The sequence below is a fragment of the Lissotriton helveticus genome, chromosome 5_1, assembly GCF_964261635.1.
Source record: "Lissotriton helveticus chromosome 5_1, aLisHel1.1, whole genome shotgun sequence".
Taxonomy (NCBI): domain Eukaryota; kingdom Metazoa; phylum Chordata; class Amphibia; order Caudata; family Salamandridae; genus Lissotriton; species Lissotriton helveticus.
Window position 1 is genome coordinate 1,217,679,139 of NC_136065.1, and position 14,008 is coordinate 1,217,693,146.

The 14,008-nt window shown below is 48.6% G+C and overlaps 1 protein-coding gene across 1 annotated transcript in view; it reads left to right on the forward strand.

Moving 5' to 3' along the window:
• Positions 1-275: 275 nt before the first annotated feature.
• Positions 276-14,008, forward strand: part of PLPP4 (phospholipid phosphatase 4) — a 745,038-nt gene continuing 731,305 nt past the window's right edge. Inside the window, exon 1 of the mRNA XM_078641202.1 lies at positions 276-375. Coding sequence (XP_078497328.1) covers positions 320-375 — 56 coding nt within the window. The 5' untranslated portion in view covers positions 276-319. The remainder of the gene's footprint in view (positions 376-14,008) is intronic.

Here is a 14,008-nt window from a genome sequence, read left to right on the forward strand (position 1 = left end):
AAAAGGAGGAGCTACCACCGACTCCGGCGGCTCTCCTCGTTTCCAGTTTCCCTCTCTCCATCCCTCCTCTCTCACTTCTGACCCCCTCCTCCTCTCTTTCGCCCCCTCCTGCCGTCACCTCTGCTTCCTCCCCTCGCATCTCGCTCTCTTCCTCCAGCCTCATCCTTCCCTCCTCCTCTCGTCTCCCCACCCTCCTGCCCCCTCCCTCCCTCTCCCGTTCCTGCCGGGGGCGGCGGGGGAGGCTGGGGCGCGGGCTGCGCATGGGGCCGGGCGGGCTGTGAGAGCAGGGCGGCTGCGAGCACCGGCCGAGGGACCGGAGATGCGGGAGCTGCTGCTGGAAGTGGGCGTCCGAGCCCTGCTCTTCGGGGTCTTCGTGTGAGTACCGGGCCGAGGGGGGCCCACCGCTGTGGGGAGAGGGAATATTGCGGGGATGAGTGAGTGAGTGAATACGTCTGAAGTCGCTGCTCAACAGCTGGATCCACTCAAGGGGCGAGTGAGACTAGAGAGGGGCAGTGCGACGAGGGTGAGACTCGGGCCACTGTGGGTAAGAAGGGAGCGCGGACACCTGAGTGACACAGAGGTGGGTAGTGAGAGTGAGACTCGAGTATTGGCGTGCAGTTAGACTCGGGCACTGGCGGGCTGTGAGAGTGACACACTGGCACTGCTGGGCAGTAAGAGTGAGATTCAGGCACTGGCGGGCAGGGAGAGAGACTCGGGCACTGCTCGTCAGTGAGAGTGAGACTCAGTTACTGCTGGGCTGTGAGGGTGAGACTCGGGCCACTGTGGGTAAGTAGGGAGCGCGGACACCTGAGTGACACAGAGATGGGTAGTGAGAGTTAGACTCGGGCACTGGTTGGCAGGTAGAGAGACTCAGGCACTGCTGGGCAGTAAGAATGAGGCTCGGGCACTGCTGGGCAGTGAGGGTCAGACTCAGGCACTGGCGGGCAGCGAGAGTGAGACTCTGGCAATGCTCGTCAGTGAGATTGAGACTCGGGCACTGCTAAGAGTGAGACTCCTGCGCTGCTGGCCAGTGAGAGTGAGACTCAGGCACTGGCAGTCAGTGAGAGTGAGACACAGGCACTGCTGGGCAGTAAGATTGAGACTCCGGCGCTGCTGGGCAGTGAAAGTGAGACTCAGGCACTGGCGGGCAGTGAGAGTGAGACTCAGGCACTGGCGGGCAGTGAGAGTGAGACTCCGGCACTGGCGGGCAGGGGGAGAGACTCGGGCACTGGTACAGGAGTTGGATTCGGCACCGTCCTTAGAGTACGTGTAAAGGCAATTAAGGGCACTGCAGTCGTGCAGTAAAGTGGCACTGCGAGGAGGTGTGGGGTGGGTAGCCTCTGGGCACTGATCGGTCAGAGAGGATGGTGGAGCGCTGCAGAGTGAGACTGCGGGCACTGCTGGGGCAGTGAGAATGATGCACTGCCGGGGCAGTCAGATTGCTGGGGAGTGAGCTCTTGGCCCTGCTGGCGCACTAAGTTCGGGGGGCTTCTGGGAGAGAGAGGGAGTGACTGCTGAGAGAGAACGGGGTACTGCTGAGTGAGTGATGCTGGGCTCTGCTGGGGACTCAGGCAGGAGACTTGCGCGCAGAGAAACCAGGGCAGTGACAGTGGACATGGGGATCTGGAGGCTGCTAGAAGAGTCAGTCTAGAAGACTGCTGTGAGAGTAAATCTCTGGCACTGCTAGAGAGTGAAAGCGGGGACTGACTGCTGAATCGTGCGGCTGCGGCGCTGATGGTGAGGGGGGCTACGGGAAGGAACGACTGACTAGGGGAGTTAAACTGAGGACTGCGGAATCAGTGGGGGGGGGGGGCACTGCTAGGTGAGTAAGACTGAGTGCGGCGCTGCACGTGGAAGGTGGCGCTGCACGGAGAGGGACACATCTGGAGGAAGGGTGCCTTATTTCGTGTCTGGAGAGTAAGACGTGGGGCTTCTCCTGTGGGGTGGCAGGAGGAGAGTGCAGGGGGAGACCAGAAGAGGCCATAACCATTTTAGAACCCCCTCTCCTGGAAGGGTGAGACTGGGCACCGCTGGAGAGGCAAAGCACGTGGGCGCTGCTGGGGCGCGAGACTGTGACCTTGCGCTGGGGTGAGACGGGCCTGGGGCGTGGGTGCACTGCAAGATGAGAAACGGTGGGGCACTTCCGGTGAGTGAGATTATGGCAGTGCTGGTGGGCACTGCTGTGAGAGTGAGAGTGAGACCTATGGGCGCAGACCCGCTAGGAAGAGAGGCCGAGGAGGGAGACTGGGGAGGCCGAGCCGACCAAGTGACATTCCAGAGAGTGAGCCCTTGTGGGCACTACGGGGGCGACGGACTGAATCTGGTGTGGGGTGAAACTTAGGAGGCACAATTCAGGGGAAGCGAGAGGTAGGGCCACTGTTTGGAGGGGAGGCTGGTGGTAGTCCGTGGAGTGAGACATGTACGGCACAGCAGGTGGAGTGAGACTGTGAGGCACTGCTAATGGACATACAATGAGTTTAACCATGGATTTAAGTGGGCCGGGTCCTGCCAGGTCTGAGCACTTTGTAATAGTTAGAAAGGGTGACTGAAACCGCCCCTTCAGGCTCTATGTTCAGCACTTTAGTGAACCGAGAGCTGAAATGCAGGGTCAGCAAGGAGCCGAGTAACGGAAGCACATGCATTTTCTGTACGTATACTTTCTCCCCAGTCACTCCACTTGTTCCTGCAGCAGGACTGTGGCGAGTCTGAAAGGGAAAGAGCGAACATCAATCTGAATATTTCTAAAATGAGAGCCGGCCACTTTCCCCTCTGACCCCTGCCCCGGGTCACTTCCTGCTTGTGTTCCATTGCCGGCCCGAGCCCTGGTTTCCTCGCACCTGCCGGGCTCAGGCGGTTGCTGAGTTTAACAGTTTGTGGGGCACGGGAATCCGGATCCACATTATTTTGGCCACACCCTTAATCACATAGGCAACACCATCTTGTAAAAGGATCCGGTCAATTAGTCCCCCCTGTTTTTTCTACCACTTTAAAGAGGGTTCGCTGGTGGGGGTGAGCAGTGCTTTAAATGGGCCGGTACTGTCCGGATGGAGTACCTTCACTTTTTTATTTTGAGAGGGAGAGTACCTGCACTTCTCAAAAGAAACGTAATACTTTTAATTGGAGAGTACCAGCACCTCTCAGAAACGAGCGGGTACTCACTCCGGTACAGAGTACATGCTCCTCTATTTTCCCATTTCAAGTAGTGGGGGTGTGAGGAGGGGAGAGACGTCTGGAGGAGACACCGTGACAGGGCTGGAGGATGGCCCAGGGACACTGATGGGGGAGCGACGCGTGGGGGTACTCACGGGAAGAGACGCTGTGGGCATGCACTAGGGTGCAAGACGGAGAGGGGGAGCGGGGGCCTGTTTGGAGAACGAGACCATTGGGGAGGGAGTGGGGTGTGAACTGCTGGGGAATTCAACGGGCATGGCTGGGGGGTGGGGGGGCACTGTGGCAACTGTGTGGGGTTGAGACCGTGGCAATGGTGGCGGAGTGATGTGGTATATAAATAAATAATACCGGATCTATTTTTGAATGAATGAATGAATAACAGATAGCTCAATAAATAAGAGTCAAAATTCGAGGTAGTAGGAGTTTTGCAGGTTTATTACAGCATAAGGACAGGAACAGGACAACCTGCACGGAATAGGATGGCAAGCCTGGCAGCGCTGCCGTGGTCAGGGTCTAGAATGGCTCACCAACAGGATCGGAACTGGGAACACTTTTTAATAACAATACATGAGCATATATACATAACGCCAACACATAGCATTACATTGCAGTAGGCGTAGCAGTGGGTGGAACAGAAGGCGTGACGCGAAACAGTCGCGAAAGATAAGGGCTAAAGAGGGTGTAACTGGGTGTGCACATAGACATGTGGTGCAGACGTAACAGGATATGTCATGAATGGGGCGGAAACCATGGAGGGGGCTACCTAAGGAGCCGGGACCTCTAACCTGATGGTGCGCGCGAACTAGCAATGACGTATCACTAGGAGAAGCTGGGGGCTATGAACTCTGTGCTAGGAGCAGAGACTAAAGTCTGGAGGGTCGGAGCGACATGTACCTAAACCCTATCTAGTATCTGATGTTTAGGGAACATGTTGATATGAACTAAAAGTTAGGAGGGGAAAGGCTAACAGACTCTAAGGCTAGAGCATGCATTTATTCTACATGTAGTGCGTGATGAAGAATATTAAATGACCATTAAATACAGTATTTCTCCTAACATGGGGCCGAATAGGCTAGACAATGACGGAAACTATTGATGCAGTTCAGTAGCTTGGGAATGCAGAGAAGGAGGACTAAACTGATAGCTGGAATCATAACATAGTCTTGGCAGACTTAGAGGCAGAGCCAAGCTGCACCGGGCACTGCGAGGCAGGAAGTAAGCGAAAGGTCGAGGATACAGGTGGGGGCTGGATCGCTCCTCAGCGAGGGTTCGGGAGACAGGAGCTGAATCTGGTGTCCGGGCCCTGTTGAGGCCTAGAAACGGGGACTTTATAATAGAATAACGTGCACACTGAGAAACGTGGCAACATAACTTTACATAGGCCTGATACTCATATTACTCATGAGGACTGGGAACTGGCATACTAGAGATGGACACAACTATAATTGCGTCTTGAATCGGACATGGGGAATAACATATGCATATTGGTCATGCACACATAACATATGATGGATGACACGTAGGGACATAGAACATGACAAAATTTACTTTTCCACATTCCCTCCTTGTCACTACGTTTCCATCAGGAAACATCAATATTCATGATACCATCTATCATTTCATACAGTACCATTTGTTCATCTCGAATTGTCTTGGAACGGGATTTAGAACGGGGCTTGGGACTAGGAATACAAGAGGTAGCACACATGCCGCAAATCGCAGGGCCACATTGTATACAGAGGCAGCAGCTGAATATGATCGCTACTGCGATACCTAGAAAGGACAAGACTTTCCATCCCCAGGCGGAAATTATATTCCAGAACCAACCGGACCATGTCCAGGTGCCTGGATCTTGGTGTAACAGATGGGCAATTTTATGGAGTCTGGTTATAGCTGAATAAACAGACGGCGCGTTATTTGGAATGAAAATGCAGCAACTAGATCCGATGACTCTACAGGCCCCGCCCCTATCGGCCAGTATGACGTCAAGGACGAGACGATTCTGTAAAACGACAAATCTCATAAAGGATTGCTCTTCGGTTAAGTTACCTAGAGCGGAGGCAGTCTCATCTACTACAGCTTCAAGGGTTCTTGTTAACCTACGAATTAGCTTACTATTTACAACTGTGCCTAAATAAGGGAAAACACCTTTATCAATATCAATGAATTGCTCTGCAGCAGTTTCAGTATAGTCGACAATCGGGAGATTTCTCTTGTGTCTAGTATGTACTAGGTAGGAATTCCTATGGTAGTCAGGTGGGGCTAGAAAAACAGGTGGCAGTAGGAAGGCAATGTAACAGGTTCCCTCCCAATCGAGGGGCAGACGAACATATGCAGTTCGACCACAAACAAAATAAGAATGACGTGAAGCTTTAAAAATAGATTTCCCACGGTCACTATACTTGACAATAGTAGTACAATCACTATGTCCTACATGTACAGAACCATCATTTCGAACACATAATTCGCCTTTGACTGGTAATACTGAAATAGCAGGTGAGTCTGGAGTAGTATCAGACTGAACATTCAGGACCATAAAATTCGACGAATAGTTACCTAAATTGTACACTTCATTTTCTAGATCTAAACCTGTTCTGTGGGGGGGACCATGCTTGTCTGGGAAACATGTGCTGTTAAGAAAAGACATATCTGTTGAGGATGACGTTAACGTGGACCATGCTCCACACGAACCATTATGGGAAAAAGGATAAGGAAAGAGTGGCAGAACTCCCTTTGACGTCTGGAAAGGGGGGAGTCGACCACACACCCAACAATTAGTGGCATTGCTGGTCTGGTGTGAATAATGCAACATGCGGATAAAAGTATTGTTACGCATAGCGAGGCGGTATGAATATTCATGAGGAGGCAGATCACTAAACGTGTGCTCTACTGTAACATTAGAATGCTTATTTACATGAGGAACTGGAAAACACAGATAAAATGCGTAACTAGTGCAGGAAGTCAAAAGGCTGAGAAATAATATGAAACTTAGAAAAACGATACATCGGATTGAGTTTTGACTAACTCTCTCACTATGGGGGTCTATTTTATACATGTCAGAAACAGTCTAACCGTTTCACCTAGGGGAGGACTTATACAATCAAACTGGCTGACTTATTTTACTAGACCGTAGCTTTTGCTTATACTCCTGCTGCGGAGTTTTCTCTAACAGGGGAGGGGTTGTGTCAATGTCATTTGCGGGATAGTCCTTAGGAACAATGTTTTGACAAGTTTTTAAATCCTGGGAAATGTTCTTAGAGACCGGCTTTAATCCGTAGAATTTCTTGACGTGCGAAAGGTGTACCCAGCCGCGGCGTCCTTCCAATTTCACGGCTGTACGGGTGGTGAGGAGGACCTGACGGGGCTCCTTCCAACGTGGCTCCAGCGGACTTGATCTGTCGAAGTTACGTACGAGGACCATTGAACCTGGAACGATTTCATGCGGGGCCACCTCGGTATTGTCTGGAAATGCGGCGGCAACCTGTGAACGACATGAGTTGAGGGCAGACATCAAGGAAGCTAGGTAATCTGTCAGCATATTACATGAAACATCAGTAATACTTCGGGGTCTAGGAGTACCCCACATGTTAGGGGGGCGGCCGAAAACGACCTCATACGGGGACAGACCTGATCTGGAATGTGCGACCATGCGCATATAAAACAAAGCAACTGGCAGAGCTACTAGCCAGTCCACACCTTTCTCTTTACATATTTTGGCAATTCGGATTTTCAGAGTCTGATTATGTCTCTCGACCAGACCAGCTGCTTCAGGATGGCGTACACAATGAAACTTCCACTGGTACCCTAACAACAGGGAAACGTGCTTCATGAGTTCAGATGAGAATGGCTGACCGTTATCAGAATATACGACTCTAGGGAGTCCATATCGAGGGAAAAACTCACGAACCAACTGCTTGGCAGTGGTCGCGGCTGTGTAATCTGGGACTGGATATGCTTCTGTCCATCTGGACAAAGCGCATACAACTACAAGAACATACTTGAAACCTCGACATCGCTCCATCTGAATATAATCCATCTGGAGGACCTCAAAAGGGTGGTCAGGAGGCTGGAATCCCCCTTGTTCCACCGGGACACTTTTACCTGGATTAAACTGACAACATATCATACAGGTACGGACTTTCTGCTTGGCTGCAGCTCGTAAATGCTTGTTGAACCAAATGTTCTGGATACTGTCTAACATAGCTTTTTCTCCTAAATGTGCTGGACTATGTGCGGTATTAATGATGACTTGAACCATAGAGTCGGGGAGAAACCATGTGGCTCTACCCTTTGTTAACCATCCTTGATCTGTCTGGACCCCTCCTTGTTCGGACCATTTCTTGATTTCATCGGGAGTAGCATGTAACTGGATATCTATGACATCCTGGGTGGGGTCCTTAACTGTCATACATGTAGTCAGATCTGGAGTTTGTGTCTGTGTCGGATTAACTTGAATGTCTGGAGTCTGTGCTGTAAGCTTGGCTGTGCGATCTGCTAGATCATTACCTTGGGAAATAATGTCAGTAACTTTCGTATGTGCTTTGCATTTCATAATAGCAATGGATGTCGGTAAATGTATTGCATCTAACAGAGCTTGGATAAGGAAACCATGCTGAATTTTGGTTCCATGAGAAGTCATGAAACCTCTCTCCTGCCAGAGCACTCCAAAGTCGTGGACGACTCCAAATGCGTAGCGTGAATCTGTGTAAATATTAACTTTCTTTTCCTTGGCGTGTATACAAGCTTGTGTCAGAGCAACTAGCTCTGCTGCTTGAGCGGACAGAGTATCAATACGGTGTGTCTCAATAACTTCAGTGTCAGTAGTCACTGCATACGCGGCAACTAAATCTCCTGTACTAGTTCTCATACATGACCCATCCACATAAAGTGTCAGGTCAGGATCTAGTAACGGAATGTCTGTCAGGTCTTGTCTTGGCTTTGTCGTAATGTTGACTACTTCCACACAATTGTGTGCGGCAGAATTTGAACTAGCTGATGGTAACAGTGTAGCAGGGTTCAGGACGTTGCAGCGTCTGATTTCTATGTGTGGCTGGAACAGTGTCAATTCATAACCTGTTAAACGTGCAATTGTCAAGTGCTGAGTTTGTGTTCTATTCAAAAGAACTTCCACGGAGTGTGGAACTTGTACTGTCAGGGAGTGTCCTAAAACTATGGAATCACTTTGTCTGATAGCTAGTGCTGTGGCTGCAACTGACTTGAGGCACGCGGGCAAAGCCTGGGCGACTGGATCTAATGTGCTAGAAAAATAAGCACACGGCTTGTACTGTCCTGCTTGATCTTGTGTGAGAACAGATAATGCTGTACCTTCGCGTTCAGTAACGAAAAGTGTAAAAGGCTTACTGTAGTTTGGTGTCGCTAGAACTGGAGCTTGGCATAGGGCTTTCTTTAACTCATTGAAACTAAGTGTATGTTCAGATGTCCAAGGGAGGACAGTCGATGCGGCTGCCTCCTGTGCGTTAACTGTATCAGTGGCTTGGCTAGAAATGCATACTGAGGAATCCATTGTCTGCAGTAAGAAGTGAGGCCAATAAAAGCACGTACCTCCTTCTGGGTCCTGGGCTGAGGAAGACTCGCTATCAACTGGATGCGATCGGGTGTCAACTGCCTACCCCTCTTGGACAGCAAGTGTCCTAAGTAAACCACTTGCTGGACACAGAATTGAAGCTTCGAAGGGGACACCTTGTGCCCCATCTCGGCTAGGAAATACAGAACCGTCAGTGACGCTCGCTCACAGTCACGTTCAGAACGGGCTGTGATCAATAGATCATCGACATACTGGAGCAGGGCAGTGTCAGTTGGCATGTGAATATTGTCCAGTTGTCTCTTAAGTGCTTGACTGTAAATACTAGGGCTTTCTGTGAAACCTTGAGGAGCTCGTGTAAACATATAGCTCCTTCCATTTAAACAAAATCCGAAAAGGAACTGGCTGTCTGGATGAATAGGGACACTGAAAAATGCGTTCTTGAGGTCGATTACTGTAAAGAACATGGCTTCGGAATCAATGGCTGTCAATAGGGAAGAGATATCTGGGACAACTGGGTACTGAGGAATAATACATTTGTTAAGTTCTCGTAAATCAATCACTAATCGATATACTGGGGGTGCATTTGGATCAGTACGTTTCATGACTGGAATGATCGGAGAGTTACATACATTGGAGTCAGTTTCTACAACTACTCCTTGAGCCATGAGCTCGTCTATAATTTTGGATAAGGCTGCTACAGCCTCAGGTGGCAATCTATACTGCCTGATTCGTGGTAACACTACACCTGGTTTGAGAGTCACACGATGGGGTGTGATTTGCATGTAACCTACATCAGTTGGACCTTGCGCCCATAAATGCTGCGGGACATTAGACAATCTCGGATCAAAATCTCGTAATACATAGTGACCCTTAAAGTCACGTAGGAACAATCGTATTCCCTCGGGGGAACAACATATAACTGCACCTAACTCTTTCAATGTCTTAATGCCTAACAGATTTTCTGGACATGACTTAGTAAGTAACAGATCAGTAGTGCGGGACAATGGACCTACTTCTAGAGTGACTGGCTTTGAAATCTCATTTACGATAGGCTTTCCTGAAAATCCAAGGGAAACATTTCTAGAGCCTGAGAGCGGAGCCCCTGGAACTTCGGCGTGACTAATTGTGGTCCTACTTGCCCCTGTATCAATCAAAAACTTTCTGTCTTTCCCTAATACTTGACTGTGAACATAGGGACCCTCTTGATCTACAGGTATCTCGATGAGAGGCAAGCCTACCTCCCTCTCTAGGCTGTTTCATGAATACTGCTGGTACTCTGGATACTCAGACTGTGCATACTGGTACATCTGCTGTGTGACATGCTGGGTTGCAGCAATAGGCTGCGGTACTGTAACTGTCTGTTGTGCATTCTGTGGCTGAGGAGTCTGTGAAACTTGCTCTTGTCTAGGCGGACGTGGTCTTTCTTTAGTCTTACCAGTAGCTATGTTGTGTTTCAGAACTGTACACTCGTTTATGAAATGACCTGGCTGTTTACAATAATTGCAGTTCCCTTTAACGGGAGCTGCAGGATGACTGGCTTGATTCGGACCCCTCTTCTGACTGTCGTGAGGAACAGATTGTGCAACTAGCACTTTCATTTTCGTGTCTTTCATACGTTTTCTTTCGTGTTCTTGTTCTTCTCTGATTCTATTCTGGTGATACTGGAGCATCTGGAGCATCTGGGACGGAGTATTAGCTTGCCAGGTACTTTCGACTTTCAGAACTCGTTTTTTAATTGGTGGACTTGAATTCTCGACTAATTTAGTAACAAAGAGATGAGGGTATGACTCGCTACTTGTCTTGAGGCCACTGTTGATACTAAAGCACTTTTCAAACCTAGAATAAAAATCACTAATATCTTCATCTTGTTTCTGTTTACAGGCTGAGATTGCATCCCAGTCTTCCTTTTTCGTTGTTAATAATCTGGGTAAAACTTGAATCAATAATTCTGGTAATTCTTTACATTTCTCTCCTAGACCAGTACCTGGTACACGTATCTTATCTTCTGCATCTAGGACTGCCCAATCTATCTTTTTCTCTCCCACCTCCCATTCTTTCTCTTTGAGCTTTTCATACACCCCTGCGGGCAACAGAACCTTTAACATTTTAATTATATCCGGGTATGTGTATTCTCCCATACGGAGCATGTCTTTTAATTCTCTATGGAACCCTGCTGGATCTTTGTCATGACAGGGAATTAATTTCTTCATCTCTAGAAGTTCCATCTTTGTGATCGGAGTGTATACAAACACTCGTTGCATTTCGCCACCCGCTCCTCTGACTGGGTGGACTTCTCGTAACGGATTCTGTCTGTCTATGTAGAATGATTTACTTTCTGGGGGTGAGACATGAACGAAATGCGGGTTCAAGAACATTTTATATTTATGGCGTTGTTCTAGAATGACACTAATTAAATCGGTACCTAGACCTCTCCATCTGTACTGGAGTAACTCGTTCAGGATATCATGTAACGGGCCTGGATCAGAATGTTGACCCTCATACAGAGTAATGAGGTGCTGAATCATATACATACCCACCAGTCGCTGCTCGGCTGGGGGCATTTTCAGAAACATTTGTGCCACTATTTCGTCTGGAAAAGTGGTAGAATCAGTAATCCATCGGACTGCTGACCGAACTATTTCTTGTTCATACATGGTACTTAACTCACTATAACCGATTCGTGATTTCAGAATGTGATCGGTAGCTTGGAATACTTGTTCTAGGGAACCTTGTTCTGGTGCTGAATGATGGGAAATTGGCTTGTGTTCTAGACGTAAATGGCGATCTGGAAATCTAGGTTTTCCTACATACGCTATTCTGGCGGTATTCTCATCGTCTTCTTCTTCAGGATCAGAGGTACTTTCTTTCTCGCTTACTTGTGCTGCTTTACGCTGTTCGTGTATCTTTATTATCTCTCTACGGATTTTCTTGTACATACTTTCCATGGCACCAATGGTATTGTGCTTTCCTTCGGCTATATTATCACTCCATTTTGTTAGAGTTTTCATTTCTTCCGGGTCTTTAGACGGATGATCCTGTTCTCTTATTAGACAGTTAATTAAGAACTTTAATATCATGCGCTGAATCTCGGCTTTCCTTTGAGACATGGCATCACTAATACTTTGTGGGTCATCCCCTGTACGGATGAAACGATATATCCTGTCTAGATCTTCTTTCATATTCGGTAGGGTGACTAGATACTCGGTCACTCTCCTTACACGTACGGAATATAAAACCATATTAAACTCGCCTGGAACTGGGTCATAGACACATTCGCCAAGGGTTTGCCTGATCTCTGCAACAGACTTATTACTTTTAGGAGTACGCTGTGATGCTTGAGCATGTAATTCGAGTGCTGATAAACGCTTGTATGGCGGCGGGGTTTGAGGAAGACCTCCTCCTGCAGCCCCTAAACTAGAATCATCAACTGATGCTTTTCGTCCTGGCAGGGTGGGTAATTGTAACGTGGGCTGGACTTGTATGGCGGGCTGACCCGGGGGGGCTGTTAAGGGCACCCCGGTGTCTGGGGGAGTAGGAATTACCTGATTTACAGGGACTGGCGGAGCGCGGACAGGATTTACATATTCAGGGATTGTGTCGTCCAAATAGGACGAGATGAAAATATCAGCTGCGGTCGGTTTGTGACGTAGCTTGGTCGGAACTAACGGTGGCGGGAAATTACTGGATGCCTCTGGGGTCGCTTTTGGCAAGCCCTCGGCAAGAAGAGGATACATACCCTTAATGAGGGCGTTCCTCTGTCTGTCTGATTGCTCAGTTCTAACTCGTTCACCTATCTCGATTAATTCCCTTTCTTGGGCTCGTTCTTGGGATTCTCTACTTAGTTCTGACTTTCTGATTTCTTTTTCGGTTCTTTTATGAGCTTCTTTGCGCCATAGCTCGATGGCATCTTTCTGTGATTGTCTGGCTTTCTTTTTCCATAATGCTTCTTCTACTCGCATGATGCATTCGGCATCCCATATACCCGATACGGGCCATCTATACTTTTCTTCTAACTGTTTGGTATACTCTACCCATAAATCTAGATACAATATGGCACTTATGCCATGTTTCTGATACATAAAGTGACCTGGACTGTCCCTGGGCGGGACGGGAACTGCTGCTTCCAGCAGACCCTTTCTAGTTTTTAACTGACGTAACTTGGAAAATATGGGCATGACTGAACTGTAATCTAGACACAATACAATACACAATGAACACGATACTTATACCCCATTCATACCACGACATTAAAATACATGAAAAACATTTAAAAAATAACAGTTCGAACAGAATACTACCTGGAAATACTGAGAACAGAACACATACATTTTCTCGAGAACAGAAACTGACTAGAACAGAAACTAGATGCACTGCTGAAACAGTACGAAACTTACCGGTCTCATAAAGAGACACGTCAGGACCCGCATCCACCGAAGTGGACACTTCGTTTGTGGGACTGTGTACCACCAACCCACAGACCAGAGTCAATTAAATTGACCCTGTCTAGATACCACCCCAGTAACGGTACTCACCGGGCAGCAAGAACGGAAGGCCTCGGACTGGACTGCACTGCTACGACGACGGACGACGAACTTCGGACTTCGGACTTCAGTTACGGGTGGACCTCCGGATACCTCGGACCTTGGACTCTTGGCTTGGGCTCTGGTCGGGACTCGCCGCGTTCCTCCACCGTCTCGTCTGGATGCTGGACCGCCTCCTCCGTCTCCTCCGTGGGCCTGAGGGATACTTGAGCAGAAATATCTGCCACTGCGCAGAAGAGTTCCGTCACGACTGCAGAGGGTCAGGGGGTCGGCGTGGCTTCACCGACGCGTGGGGAAAGGGCAGGTCCCTGTTCGGGCGCCATTATGTGGTATATAAATAAATAATACCGGATCTATTTTTGAATGAATGAATGAATAACAGATAGCTCAATAAATAAGAGTCAAAATTCGAGGTAGTAGGAGTTTTGCAGGTTTATTACAGCATAAGGACAGGAACAGGACAACCTGCACGGAATAGGATGGCAAGCCTGGCAGCGCTGCCGTGGTCAGGGTCTAGAATGGCTCACCAACAGGATCGGAACTGGGAACACTTTTTAATAACAATACATGAGCATATATACATAACGGCAACACATAGCATTACATTGCAGTAGGCGTAGCAGTGGGTGGAACAGAAGGCGTGACGCGAAACAGTCGCGAAAGATAAGGGCTAAAGAGGGTGTAACTGGGTGTGCACATAGACATGTGGTGCAGACGTAACAGGATATGTCATGAATGGGGCGGAAACCAT